Source organism: Mustela nigripes, chromosome 6 (genome assembly GCF_022355385.1).
Source record: "Mustela nigripes isolate SB6536 chromosome 6, MUSNIG.SB6536, whole genome shotgun sequence".
Classification (NCBI taxonomy): domain Eukaryota; kingdom Metazoa; phylum Chordata; class Mammalia; order Carnivora; family Mustelidae; genus Mustela; species Mustela nigripes.
In genome coordinates this window covers 121,056,952-121,071,331 of record NC_081562.1, presented here as the reverse complement: position 1 = coordinate 121,071,331, position 14,380 = coordinate 121,056,952, and the positions used below count along the sequence as shown (strand labels likewise).

The 14,380-nt window shown below is 35.9% G+C and overlaps 1 protein-coding gene across 1 annotated transcript in view; it reads right to left on the bottom strand.

The window, feature by feature from the left end:
* The window catches only part of ODAD2 (outer dynein arm docking complex subunit 2), a 187,581-nt gene that overhangs the window by 82,289 nt on the left and 90,912 nt on the right, over positions 1–14,380 (bottom strand). The window contains exon 17 of the mRNA XM_059404994.1: positions 2,620–2,734. Within this exon, the coding sequence (XP_059260977.1) occupies positions 2,620–2,734 (115 nt within the window). The remainder of the gene's footprint in view (positions 1–2,619; positions 2,735–14,380) is intronic.

Genomic DNA, 14,380 nt, shown 5'->3' with positions numbered 1-14,380 from the left:
AGAGAGAGAGATAGAATCTCCAGCAGGCTCCATGCCCAGGATGGTTGATCTCCCAACCCAGAGATCATGACCTGAGCCGAAATCAAGAGTCGAAGCTTAACCAGTTGAACCACCCTGCACCCCTGCAATTATTTCTTATACTGACTCTTCCTCTTTGCCCACACTGCTGCTGTGTTAGGTCAGATTCTAATTATTTACACCTGGCCACTGCACAAGCATAATTAATCACCCGCTCATATCTTCTAACTAATTAATCTGCTCACATCACTTCTTGTTTTAAAATTGTTCAGATGTTAGTGTTACCTAAATGATAATGCATAGAGTAGAGGAGTGTAGTTCTTGGTAAAAGCAGTGAGCAAGCAGATATCATGTCCCTGTATGGTGACTTGGACCAGTGGAGGCCTTGGGGCCAAGGGCTAAACAACACATATTGGGTTGTGTTTAGTGTGAGTGTGGCTCAGTTTAGGTTGCTGGCATTGTCAGATATTCAGGACAGAAATCCTGGGCAGGGATAATGAAAATGACAGTATTGGAATGTCTCTTACAGAATGTATTATAACAGGTAGTAATAGGTAAATAGGCAGATTTGTAGTTAAAATCCATAAGAATAAAGGATATAATTTACATATAATAACAGCACTGTGTAGAAATGTTCTCTATACACAAAATAGTATCTCACTGATGAAACAAAATTAAGTTCTGTATTTAAATTTAAATTTTCATGATGATTGAGAATGAACCAGTATCTATAACAACCTTCTCCAGGAAAAGAAAAGAACTTTAGTATGTATTTACCCAATACTTTACACCAATACATTTTTGGACTCATCTGGAAATTTAGATTCAGATTGTTACTGTGATAATACTATCTGCTTTATTTTTATTTTATGCCATTACTTTAAAATTCTTTCTTAAAAATTTTATAAAATTTGAGAGCCATATTAGCAACACAAATTTATATTTAACTATTAATTCCAGTGAGTTATTTGCTTCTTACTGTTTCTATAACTAATGTTATTCTCTTTTTTAAATCTTTTGTTTTGGTGGAAAATAGTCTAAATTTTTTTTTCCAGAAAAGTTTTATGGGGAATAAGCTTCCTGAGTCTTGACATTTCTGAAAGAAAAATGTCTTTATTCTGTCCTTACTCCACACTCATTTGAATGCTAGTTTTTATAGGATATAGAATTCCAGGATAAAAATACTTTCCTCTGAAGACAGTAAAGGATTTGTTCCATTTTCTTTTACAATTTATTGTGAATGATGTTAAATCTAATACCGGTATGATCCTAGTTCTTATGTAACTTTTTCCTTTCCTTTAATTTTCTGGAAATGTCAAATTTGAATTTATATCAAGGTATAGATAACTTTCTTTGTTTTTCGTGCTTGACACTAAGTAGATCTTCTCAATCTGAAGACTAGGATCTTTCTTCAACTCTTTAATTTACAGAAACTTTCCACATTTTTTTTTTAAACTATTTTTCTTCCTTCCAATTGCTTTCTTTCCTTTCATGTATTTTCTTGTCCTGTTTTCTTTTTACTTTTACTTTGCATTCTTAGTTATTTACTAGACTTTATCTTTGAGATAATTACTCAGTCAGACCTACTATTAGTCTCTTCTATTAAATTTATTGTATATTATTGATTCATTTATTGGTGTGGAGGTGTGGAGGGGGAGAGAGAGATATGCGTTTTATGATATTATATGACCATAGAATCATCCTGTTGTCCATCTTCCTGTAGGTTGACATTTGAGGTGTTTTTATTTTTACATTATAAAATATTGTTATGTTATATTTTATATTTATTTTGCTATTATAAAAATATTGTTCTATTGACTAATTTGTAATAGGTCTCCTCTATTATTAGTACACATAACAATTCACTTTTTACAAAAGATTATTTCAGTCACAAATACTTAGGATGATATTTAGAGTCATGTTAAATTGATTATAGGAGTAAAATCCTTTTAGATAAAAATATTCAACAGAGAAAAATATCTCTATCAACAAGGATCTGAAAAGGCAATTTCTAAATCAACAGAAAAAAATTTTAAAGAAAATAGAAAGAGGTTGAAAAGAGTTATTTACAGAAAATAATAAAATTTACAAATGAAGAGCTAAAATTCTTCCAGTTCAATCTCTTTTTTGTCATGTAAAAATTTTATTTATGGATTTTATAGCTAGTCTTTACTGATAAAGAAAAGTGGGATTCATGAAATTATTTTCCTTTTTCAAGGTAACAAAGAACTTAGTTATCTTTCACTGTCAAATTTCAGGCAATTTTATGCTTCTTAAAGTAGCAGGTAAATACAATTTTCTGATCACCCAAGAGATAAGAACAGTCAACTTCTCTTCCTCTTGACTGGCATACCTGTTTCAGTTGCACCAGCCAGGTACAACTTGTTAAGCACTGCCACCTGAGCCCAGTTTCATTTGGCATTTAAAAACTAACCAGGAAAAGGAATTGCTCAAAAATTATTTTGGCACAAACATTCAACACTCTTTTCTACCACGTAGGGCAGACCAAAAGTAAGTCAAAAGCAAGTAGTGACTTGTGGTGACATTATTCAATATAGTATTAGAGATTCTAGAAGGGATTGATTTATAGTCTGTTCTTACCTTAGCATTTTGGATGCAGGGACAGAGGGCCCAAGCTGCACTGGCCTTCACATCTGGGTGAGGATTTTTCAACAGAGACCACAACAAACGAACTCCATCTAAGCGATCAATTATCCTGTTGTGAGACCAAAAAAGAAGTAAAAACTGTAATTAGTACGTAGAAATGAAAACTTAAATGGCCTATCTAGCCATACAATTCTAATTATTCTCCTTTTGACATTTTGACTTTAGACCTTCTTAAAAGATTTTATTTATTCATTTGAGACAGAAAGATACAGAGAGAAAGCATGAGTAGCAGACTCCTTGCTGGGCTGGGAGCCCAACACAGGGCTCCATCCCAGGACCTGGAGATAATGATCTGAGCCAAAGGCAGATGCTTAACCATCTCAGTGCCACCTCAGTGCCCCTTAGATTTTCTTTAAAAACTTCAACAACAGCAGGTGAGACTGGGTGTCTCTGTCGGTTAAGTGGCTGACTTGGTTTCAGCTCAGTTCCTGATCTCAGGGTCTGAGTTCAGGCCCCATATTGGGTTCCATGCTGGGTGTGGAGCCAACTTAAAAAAACAAAAAACAAAAAACAAAAAAAACTCTAACAACAGCAGGAACAGAGGTGCTACTGAACTGTCAGCTCTCTGATTTCAGTTTTAATTTCATGACACCGAAAGCAAGCTCCATGATAATTACGATTCACATAAACTTAAAATCAAGTCATGTAATTTTTTAATTAGCTGTACACAGACTGTTACCTAAATGTCAAAATACTGGTTTCTTTCATATAGTAACATCTATATACTTTCCAAAACAAATATTTATGCCTCAAAATGTGAAGTTACATTTTTTATTTGGTCTATGTTTAATTGACTTACCTTACTGTATGACATATTTTAAACTCCTCCAGTCCTAATCTAGCATTAGGAATTAAAATCATTACACCACAGTGCACCCTTTGTTAGGCATGGATAACACGTAACTTGTTTTCCATGTGCTCCCTTCTCAGCAAGACTAACATTGCAGACTGTGTTATAATTACTTAAACACACTGTAATCAAAATATCTTCATGACTAGCTGAAAAATGAATTATCATCAGAGTCATCTCTACACCATCTGTCTTCTGTTTATATATCAATCAGTCCAGGGAGCATAACCTTGCATTAAGGTCCATTGAGTACACTTGCAGTTGAGAAGGTGGCCAAATGAAACTTAATATCCTTTACAAACATGGCTTTGTTCAGAAAGATATGTTAAACTGAAAGCAGATGAAAAATGATAAAGAGCATCAAAACTCCTTTGACTTTTAATCTCAGGTTGAGTTAAACACATGTAGTATTTAGCCACAGATAGAATAAATACTACTAGCTTAGAATGCCATTCAAATTCTTTCTTAAAAATTGACATAAAGACAACTACATTTCTTGATTATCTGAGATGAGTTTGCCAGGGGGAAAAATATGCTATTTCAAAGAGTCCAAGTATGAAATCAGCTTTGCATAACCTGATAAATTAGTTGGTAATGCAAATAACTTGTAGTAAGGTACAGATTGTCTCTTTAGAAAATGACTTTTAGTAAGAAAAAAACACACTGAGAAAGTATTTTAACTTGAAGTTTAACTAAATAACTTTCCAAATCTGAAGCTGTCAATATCAAGCTGAGAGAGAAAGTTTTATTTCTGAACTGATGGAAACTGTAAAGAATGATACTGAGCACTTCGTAATGAAGGATTTACTTTACAAAGGTCAACCACCTTACTGCTTTACATATAGTGCTGAAAGCATAATTGCTGATCTTGGATCTCTGTATTTTTTCACATGCAATTTCTCAATGAACAATAGGTCTGTCCTCCCTTCTTGCAAATGTAGCAGTAAAATTTGCATTAGTAATATTTAACTGTACAGAGTTGGATATAACTTCACAGTAGAGCAGAAGTCATTTGCATGGCACACATTTCCAGATTTTTTTTTTTGAAGGGATAATTCAGTGTGGATCCACCTCCCCCCAGGCAAAATTTCACAATTAACTTTAAAAATTCACTGTTGACTGTAAAACTACATCTACTGTTCACAGTCATCACCCCAAACCCTAGGCAACTAACTCATCGGATGCTTAGTTGTAACAGAGGAGGATTGTGACCCCATCAAAGATGCCTTAAAAGACTCAGCACAGCACAGAGTAATAAACTTAGATGAGGGAAACATGATTGGAAGACATTTGCTTACACAGGAGCTAACAAAATCGGGGGTAGCAAACTACGGGATTTAACTCTGTCCCTTCCATCTCCTTCATTCTCTGTATCAAGTTATTTACTGCTGACTTCATAATAAGCCAAGTATTGAGACACCTGGGTGGCTCAGTTGGTTGAGTGGCCAACTCTTGATTTCGGCTCAGGTCATGATCTTAGGGAGATGAGATCAAGATCTACAGTGGGGCCACACTCAGCACAGAGGCTGCTTGAGATCTTCTCTCCCTCTGTCCTCCCCCTGCTCACCTGTGTGTACTCTCTCTCAAATAAATAAACAAAATCTTTAAAGAAAAGAAAAGAAAGCCAGATAGTCTCCCCTTACTTCCCCCTTCCTCTTGCCAGCACCCTAGTTCTGGTCTTTATCACATCATGTCAGGATGGTGGTAGAAATATCCTTGGATTCGCGTCTTCAGTTTCTCTCAGTTCTACCCATCCTATGATTTCCTGTGAAATTAATCTTCCTAAAGGGCCTTTGGAGCTTCTGTAGTAGCTCTTTGAGAGCAGGTCCCCAGGTATATTATATTCTCTCCATCACACCATCTGGCACATTCAATCAATGTTTGCAGTCCCAGGAGAAAATTTCCAATGGCTTCCCATTACCTGTGTGGTATTAAAACCCTGATTCCTGTGGGGGCATCTGGGTGGCTCAGTGGGTTAAGCTTCTCCCTTCAGCTCAGGTCATGATCTCAGAGTCCTGGGATTGAGCCCTGCATCAGGCTCTCTGTTTGGCAAGGAACCTTGTCCCCACCCCCATCTGCCTCTCTGCCTACTTGTGATCTCTGTCTGTCAAATAAATAAAATCTTTAAAAAACAAACAAACAAAACAACAACAACAACAATGACTCCTAAACTCAGTATTTTAACATTTTCAATGAGCTGGTTTTTCCTCCTCATTCCCAATATTCAGGCGTTTGCTCATAAATGCTAAGCATACAGAAATACTGGATAATCTGAAGGGGCACATGCACCCGAATGTTTATAGCAGCAATGTCCACAATAGCCAAACTATGGAAAGAACCTAGATGTCCATCAACAGAAGAACAGATAAAGAAGACGTGGTATGTATATATATACAATGGAATGCTATGCAGCCATCAAAAGAAATGAAATCTTGCCATTTGTGACGACATGGATGGAACTAGAGGGTATTATGCTGAGCGAAGTAAGTCAATCAGAGAAAGACATTAATCATATGATCTCTCTGATATGAGGAAGTTGAGAGGCAACATGGAGGGTTTGGGGGGTAGGAAAAGAATAAATGAAACAAGATGGGATTGGGAGAGAGACAAACCATAAGAGACTCTTAATCTCACAAGACAAACTGAGGGTTTCCAGGGGTAGGGAAGGGGTGGTGGAGTTATGGACATTGGGGAGGGTATGTGCTATGAAGTGTGTAAACCTGGCGATTCATAGACCTGTACCCCTGGGGATAAAAATATATGTTTATAAAAAATAAAAAGGAATCATTTTAAACAGAAAAACCACCAACTCAAAACACAAACATGTGAAGCATATGGCACTTCACAGGCTGTAAAAAGACACTTGTTTGCAGTAGAAGAGCTGAAACAAGAGAGTCTAGTCTTGTTCACCGTCAGCTGGACAGCTGCATGAGAAGACTCAGATTTTTCCCTGCCCTGCACAGGTCTGTGAATAACAGCCAAAGTGCTCTATGTATCTATGTATTGATTTGGAGTCTACCAATACATTTTTGCTGGGATATGAATTCACAAATACAGAATCTTCAAATACAGAGGATTTTAAGTATTTCAGGAAAGTACAGTCTAGTGGGAGACAAAGAAACCATTATATTTCATTATGATAAATGCTAAAATAGTTGGGTGCACGGAGTTCCATCAGAACACAAAGGGGAGACACTACTCATGGACTACAGAAATTCTCTCAAAATATAAGCCTTTCCCTATGCTGTTGCCCTCTTGCTGTAATAGTCCGTCTTGTAAGGTCTGTAACAAAACGTCTCCCATAGATCCTCTGCTTTCTCCCACCTTGAGCCTCTTTTGAGTTTTGCTGTTCCCCTTTCTGATATTCATGACACAGTGCTTTGCCTTGTAGCCATGTGTGTATGCTTACCTCCCCCTTAATTATTATTTTTTAAATTTTTTAAATTTTTAAAATTAAAAAAATTTTGATTTAAATTTAATTGGCCAACATATAGAACATCATTAGTTTCAGATGTAGTGTTCAATAATTCATCAGTTGTATATAACACCCAGAGTTTATCACATCCTGTGCCCTCCTTAATGCCTGTCACCTCCCCCCTTATTGTTATAATTATTGTGTCATTTCCTTGACTGCAGAACTCATGTACCACCTACTATACTTCCAGCATGCTACCACAGCCAGTGAATATTGGTTAAATGGACATGAAACAAGATAGACTTTGCTCCATGAATCAAAAATCTCTCCCACCACAAATACATTCATTTCTAACCTCATTTTTGCAAAGTACCTATTCAAGTTCTAAATCTAACCATTAGAGTAAGTCTTCACTTGAAGTCATCTTTAGTTGAAAGTGCATTTTCATAGAATTTCTTTATAATTCTATTGCTTTTTCATATACAACAATGGGCTTATAGGTGGCATTAATTAATACCCACTGTCCATTGCAACAGGTTTATCTCCTTTTGTATAGTTTTAAAAATCTGATTGGCATCTTGCTCTGAATTCACTTCCAGTAGTAGGTAAGCTCTTCCCATTTTTTTTATCAGTTGAATTTTACATTAATTCTTTGACATTATAAACAAAACTGAATTGTTTTCAAAACTTTCAATTTTATCATAGAAGTCAAACTGTGTGGCTGGCAGAATAATAGTTCTAGAAGGATGAATACATATTCATACTCTGGCTATTAAGCAAACCCAAACAAACCAAAAATGATGTAGCTGCTTGTTATCTTTCTCAGTTTTGTTGTTGTTGTTGTTATAATAACATTTGCTAAGATTGTTAAGAAGTCTGGCTAGCTTGCCTGCTCCTTGAGGACATATATATGAAGAAAAGTGAAGAGTTTGTGCCCACACAATAGGCACAGCCACAGTAGAGTTTCTTTTTGGCAATGTCAATGCAACTATTTTGAAACTATAATTTTATATCATTTCTAAAAATTTCACAATTTTCATTGAGAAGTTCACTGATAAATATTATTATCTGACAGTGATTCCCACTAAATGTGGTTAGCCTGGGAAAACATGATATTCTTACACCACATTAATGGATGCAGCTGAAATCTATACATTTTGAAGCCAAGTTGGCAACTCAGTAAAAATGGAAACATAAAAAGGATGTCAGAATGAAATGATCATCTCCATGAAAAGCTATAATTAGAAAAGAATTTTACTTTTTTATAATGATTCTCTACATTTTTATGATTACCTCTCTAGGTATTATGTTAAAGACTCTATGGGAGACCAAATTTGAAGGAAAGAAATAAGTGTGACAGCCTCTGGAAAGCTATGTCTCAGAATTTCTTGGCCCTCAAAGCACAGAATGATAATCTATCCTTTCATAGCTGTATAAACAATATGATTAGAAAAGTCCCAGAAACATTTTCTCAGAAAAAAAAAATCACTCTTACAGTAAATATTAAAAGTGTGCCTATCAGGTACCAGCTAATTTTTGAGGCACTGGGGATTTTTCCACCTTGAAAGCAAACAGAAAATCCCTGCTTTCTTGGAACTAATATTCTTTTGGGAAAAGACATAGAATAAAAGTGAAATCTGCACATTATATGAAATGTTGAAAGGTGACTGGAGAAAAATGAACCAGAAAAGTGTGGTGGGATGGAGCTAGGAGGGTGAAGGAGACTGTCCATGCAACAGTGACATGTGACAGTCACCCTGAAGGGGTGAGGAAAGCTAGCGTGGAGCTAAGATGGGTACTCTGGTCCTTGGGGGTAGTCCCTGGCACGGAGAACCATCTTTTTCAATCAACACTAAATGAAAGTTATGCAGTCATCATTGTATTCATCCAGTATTAGTATTGGACCTTAGAGAACATCTACTGTTGTAGATGAGAAAACGGAAGTAGAGTGCCTAACCAAGCCTGTATGATGTGTTGGTTGTATAAACAAATAAAACATAATTTATCTTTTCTTTCTTCTCTGAAAAAAAATATGCATGATTTAGATGAGTTCATTAAAGGCAGCTGAGGTATGGTTTACCCAAAACAGAGAGCAAAATGCACCAATGCAAATATTAATATTTATGGTCACCACAATGATGAGACACCCGTTCCACTCACTATAACTTGTTTTATAATGTCTTTTTAATTCAATATATGTAACAGAAATCCTATGTCAACGAATATGACATAGAATATGGATTTATAATAATCATTTTTAAATAAACATATAATGTATTTTTATCCCCAGGGGTACAGGTCTGTGAATCTCCAGGTTTACACATTCCACAGCACTCACCATAGCACATACCCTCCCCAATGTCCATATCCCCACCACCCTCTCCCGTCCCCCCTACCCCCAGCAACCCTCAGTCTGTTTTTTGAGATTGAGTCTTTTATGGTTTGTCTCCCTCCTGATCCCATCTTCTTTCATTTTTTCTTTTATAATAATCAGTTTTAATGACAAGATAGTATTGCTGTACTATAATATATTTGAACAATCCTTTATTAATTGAAATTAGGTTCTTTCTGGTTTTCATAATAATGGAATAAAAATAACATTGCAAAGGCCATCCTTGCATCCTTTTGCAATGCACTGATTATCTACTGAGGACAAATACTGAGGAATGGAATTGCTCAGAAAAGATTCTATATATGTTAAATTTAATACAAAACAGAGTGTTCTCCATAAAATTTATGGCAGTTTGATTCCACATCCACAGATAATAAGAAAACTAGTTACCAGCATCAGTAACTAACCATTAAGAGCAAAAACTTCAATTTTTTGTCTTAATTTCTCTTCTCCTTGTCATTATGGAAAATCCCAAACATACTTAAGTTTTTAATGGTAAAATAAACACCAATAGACACAACATTCAAAACCTAATAAGTCTGTATCATCTATCAGTAGGTGTGTATTCATTTTTTCTAAACCATTTGCAAGTAAGTTAGAGCTAGAACAATTCACAACTCAAATTTTCATCTTTTAAAGTACGTATGACCTTTTATGCTATCATTGTACCACTGTTATACTTGAGAAACTTAAAAATAGTTCCGTAATTTAATCAAGTATCCAGTTCAGAGTCATTTCCAGTTGCTCCCAGAACATCCTTTAGAGCTTTATAAACAAATAAAACCTGGTTTCAAACAAGGATTGTGCCCTATATTTTTGATATGTCTTCTTAGTCTCTCTTATTATAGAACATCTTTATGACATTGACTTTTTAAATACATCAAGTGCTACAGAGTTTGTTTGCCTTCTCAAGGTATCATTAAATTTTTCCTTCTATTCTCTGTGTTTTCTCTGAATAGGAAATTAGAACTAAAATCTGACTTTGATTCAAATTACATATTTTGGGCACAATACATCACAGTTGATGTTATGTACCTCACATCACACAACACGTTCAGAGGCTCATAATATCAGTTGTCCCACTCAGTGATGCCAAGTTTGGTCATTTAATTACCCTGATAACCACTATGTATCTTCCTTATAAAGATATATCTTTCTATTTTCACTGAATAACAATCTGTGTGGTGACACTTTGTCATTCTAAGAAGGTCCTGTCCCAATAACATTTTCCCTACCTTAAAGTTTTGGCATCTATTAATTATCCTTGCCTAAAATAAGTACTTTATTGGGAATTATAGTGATTTTTGAATTTTGTATACTCTATTTATTAACTGGCATTCTATTATAAAGAAGAGCTTCCTCTCATCAACTGGGGGCTTAGTTATCCTATAGAAAGGCAGAATAAATGTTTAATTCTTTCCCTTTAGTTACTAATTTGTTCAGTAAGGAGTTACTATAATGGTCATTACCAGTGGAAGCAAAGGATATTTTTCTTTTCTCTTTCGTTCTTCTTCAGTATTTAAAATCCTATACAACTGGATCTATCAATTATTTCTTTAATGATTTTGATCTTTTACTTATGCAGTCCACATCCCAACATAATAAAACTGGAATATTTCTTTTGTTCTCTTATAACATTTTATTTATATTTAAATCTGTTAATTACCTGAAATTTCTATAAGAAGGAAGTAGGTGTCCAGCTTTTTTTTTTTTTTTACAATCACTATGATAATATCCCCAAATTTAAAAAATTTAAGTATAGTGGATCTTTCTCCTCAGGCAAAGAAAACAAAACCAAAAATGAATATTAGGACATTAAAAAGCTTTTGTACAACAAAGGAAACTATCAACAAAACAAAAAGGCAACCTACCAAATGGGAGAAAATGTATCAGATAAGGGATTAATATAAAAAATATTTAAAGAAATTTAAATCAACACCAAAAAGCCACAAATAATCTGATAAAAAGAAAAAATAGGCACAGTACCTGAATAGGCGTTTCTCCATAGGAGACAGCCAGATGGCCAAGAGACACATGAGAAGATACTCAATATCACTCATCATCAGAGAGATGCAAACCAAAACCACAATGACATATAACCTCATACCAGTCATAGTAACCTAAGTTTTCATATGTATCTATGTAGATATATATTGAGTGTATCTATTGTGTTCCATTAATCTGTCCATACCTTCACAATTAGTTGTTTTCTTTTATTTTGGGGGGAGGAGAGGGACAGAGGGAGAAGGAGAAAAAGAATCTTAAGTAGGCTCCATGCCCAGCATGGAGCTCCATGCAGGTTGTTAAGACAACCCTGAGATTATGACCTGAGCCTAAATCAAGAGTCAGGTGCCTCTATTCATTTGTTTTTAATAGTACAAATATGAGTTCTAATGACTGAAAAATAATCTACCAAATGGGTACCCCTTCATTGTATAAAATAAGTTGTTTCCTGATTAAGAGGCACTTACATAATTTGATTAGGATAATGTATTTTTTAAATGTTTATAATAAATTCAAAAGAAAGAAAAGTCTGCAACCAGAGACAGGAAAACTATTTTAAAAAAGACTAAGTGGAAATGCTAGACTTGAAAACTCCAGTGAGAAATGAAGAATTTATTAGATGAGCTTAAGAACAAACTGGAAATAGCAGAGAAAGGAATCTTTGAACTTTAAGAAAAGGTATATCCAAACTGAAAAATAAGGAGAAAAAGTAAAAAAAAAAAATAGAGTCCAATGTCTGTGGAATATTAAATGAAATGATATCTGTACAATTAGAGTTTTAGGAAGAGAAGAGAGAGCAAGAATGAGACCAAAGAATCTTTGTGAATAACTGAGATCTAAAACTGATGGAAGACATGAGTCCACAGGTCTGAGAAGCTCAGTGAACACTAAACAGAAAAAATACAAAGAAAACCACACCTTCAGCATGTCAAAATCAAACTGTTGAAATCCAAAGCTAAGGAGCATATCTCAAAACCAGCTAAAGAGGGGTGCCTGGGTGGCTCAGTGGGTTAAAGCCTCTCCCTTCGACTTAGGTCATGATCTCAGGGTCCTGGGATTGAGCCCCACATCGGGCTCTCTGCTCAGCAGGGAACCTGCTTCCCCCCCTCTCTCTCTCTGCCTGCCTCTCTGCCTACTTGTGATCTCTGTCTGTCAAACAAATAAATAAAATCTTTAAAAGAAAAAACAGCTAGGGGCACCTGGGTGGCTCAGTGGATTAAAGCCTCTGCCTTCGGCTCAGGTCATGATCCCAGAGTCCTGGGATTGAGCCCCGCATCGGGCTCTCTGCTCAGCAGGAGCCTCCTTCCTCCTCTCTCTCTCTCTGCCTGCCTCTCAGCCTACTTGTAATCTCTGCCTGTCAAATAAATAAATAAAATCTTTAAAGAAAGAAAGAAAAGAAAAGGAAAGGAAGGAAAAGAAAAAACAGCTAAAGAAAAAAAGATATATCAGGTATAGGGAATTTAAATAAAAACAAAAGCTGACTTCTCACAGAAACAATGAAAGCAAAAATACCAGAATAGCATTTATATTATGGTAGAAGAAAAATAGCTGTTCATCTAGACTTCTAAACTGAATAAAAATATCTTTCAAAAATAATGGTAAAACCCCTTCTGTGCCTCCTGAATAATTCAGCCCCCAAATCATTATGTGTGGGAGAACAATGAAAAAAGGTAAAAGTGTTTTAGTGGCTGCACATGAGGTGTTAGAGCCAAAGAAGATGAATAGGGAATCTCTAAGGATAGGGTAAAACAGGCATAGGTTATCTGAGCAACCTCTAGGTGTGCAACTCAATATGGGAAGATAGAACCCCAGCAGAAGGATAGCTCCCCTGAGCATCAGCCTGTTCTGTAATGATGAGCCTGAACAAGGTGAGGAGGGTAACAACACAGAGGAGCAGGCTGGCATGGGAATTGAGCAGGTTGAGAAATGAAAACATACAAGGGGAAGGTGACCTGGCATGAGGTACCAGTGCCTGAATAGGATAAAGAGAATATGCAGAAGTCTGGGCCATCCAGCATGTTGAATAGGAGCTAAAGCAGGGTGAGGATAGCAACTGCAAAGGGGACAAGAGAGGGTTGAACATGAAGGGCTGGTTACATACAGGGAAGCGGGTCTAATAAGTACAGATGAGAGTCAGTTTCTTACTGCCAATGGAGGAAATTACAAATACATAGAAAAAACTAGAAATAAATGGATAACCATGGTGGACAATTTGAACATCTCTTTCTCAAGAGTTGATAGAACAGGAAAAAAATGTGTAGAGATACAAAAGACTGAACAACACACTTAACCAATCTGACCTAAGCAACATTTTAAAGACACTACACCAAAAAAAAAAACCTGTAGAATACACATTTTTTTCTCCCATGCAAACAGAATATTTACAAAAATGGACCATGTGGCCAGGCCATAAAACTAAATGTGATAAAGTTAAAATCTCAGAGAATATAATCTCTGACATGGTTTTAAAATAGAAATCAATAGTGATATAGCCTCTGGAAAATACCCCAATTTTTGGAAATTAGGCAACATTTGTAGGTAACCCCTGGGCCAAAGAGAATTCAGAAAGAAATTCAGGAAATATTTTAAATCAAATTAAAAGAAAACATCTGTGCAATGTGCTAAAATAGTCTGAGAGGGAAATATATAGCTTTAAATACATTGGCAAAAGAATGGACCTATAATATCAATTATCACAGCTTCTACATCAAGAGAGTAGAAAAAGCGGAGGAGTCAAGATGGCGGAGAAGTAGCAAGCTGAGACTGCTTCAGCTAGCCGGAGATCAGCTAGATAGCTTATCTAAAGATTGCAAACACCTGAAAATCCATCGGCAGATCGAAGAGAAGAAGAACAGCAATTCTGGAAACAGAAAACAACCACTTTCTGAAAGGTAGGACCAGCGGAGAAGTGAATCCAAAGCAACGGGAAGATAGACCCCGGGGGAGGGGCCGGCTCCCGGCAAGCGGCGGAGCAACGGCGCACAAAATCAGGACTTTTAAAAGTCTGTTCCGCTGAGGGACATCGCTCCAGAGG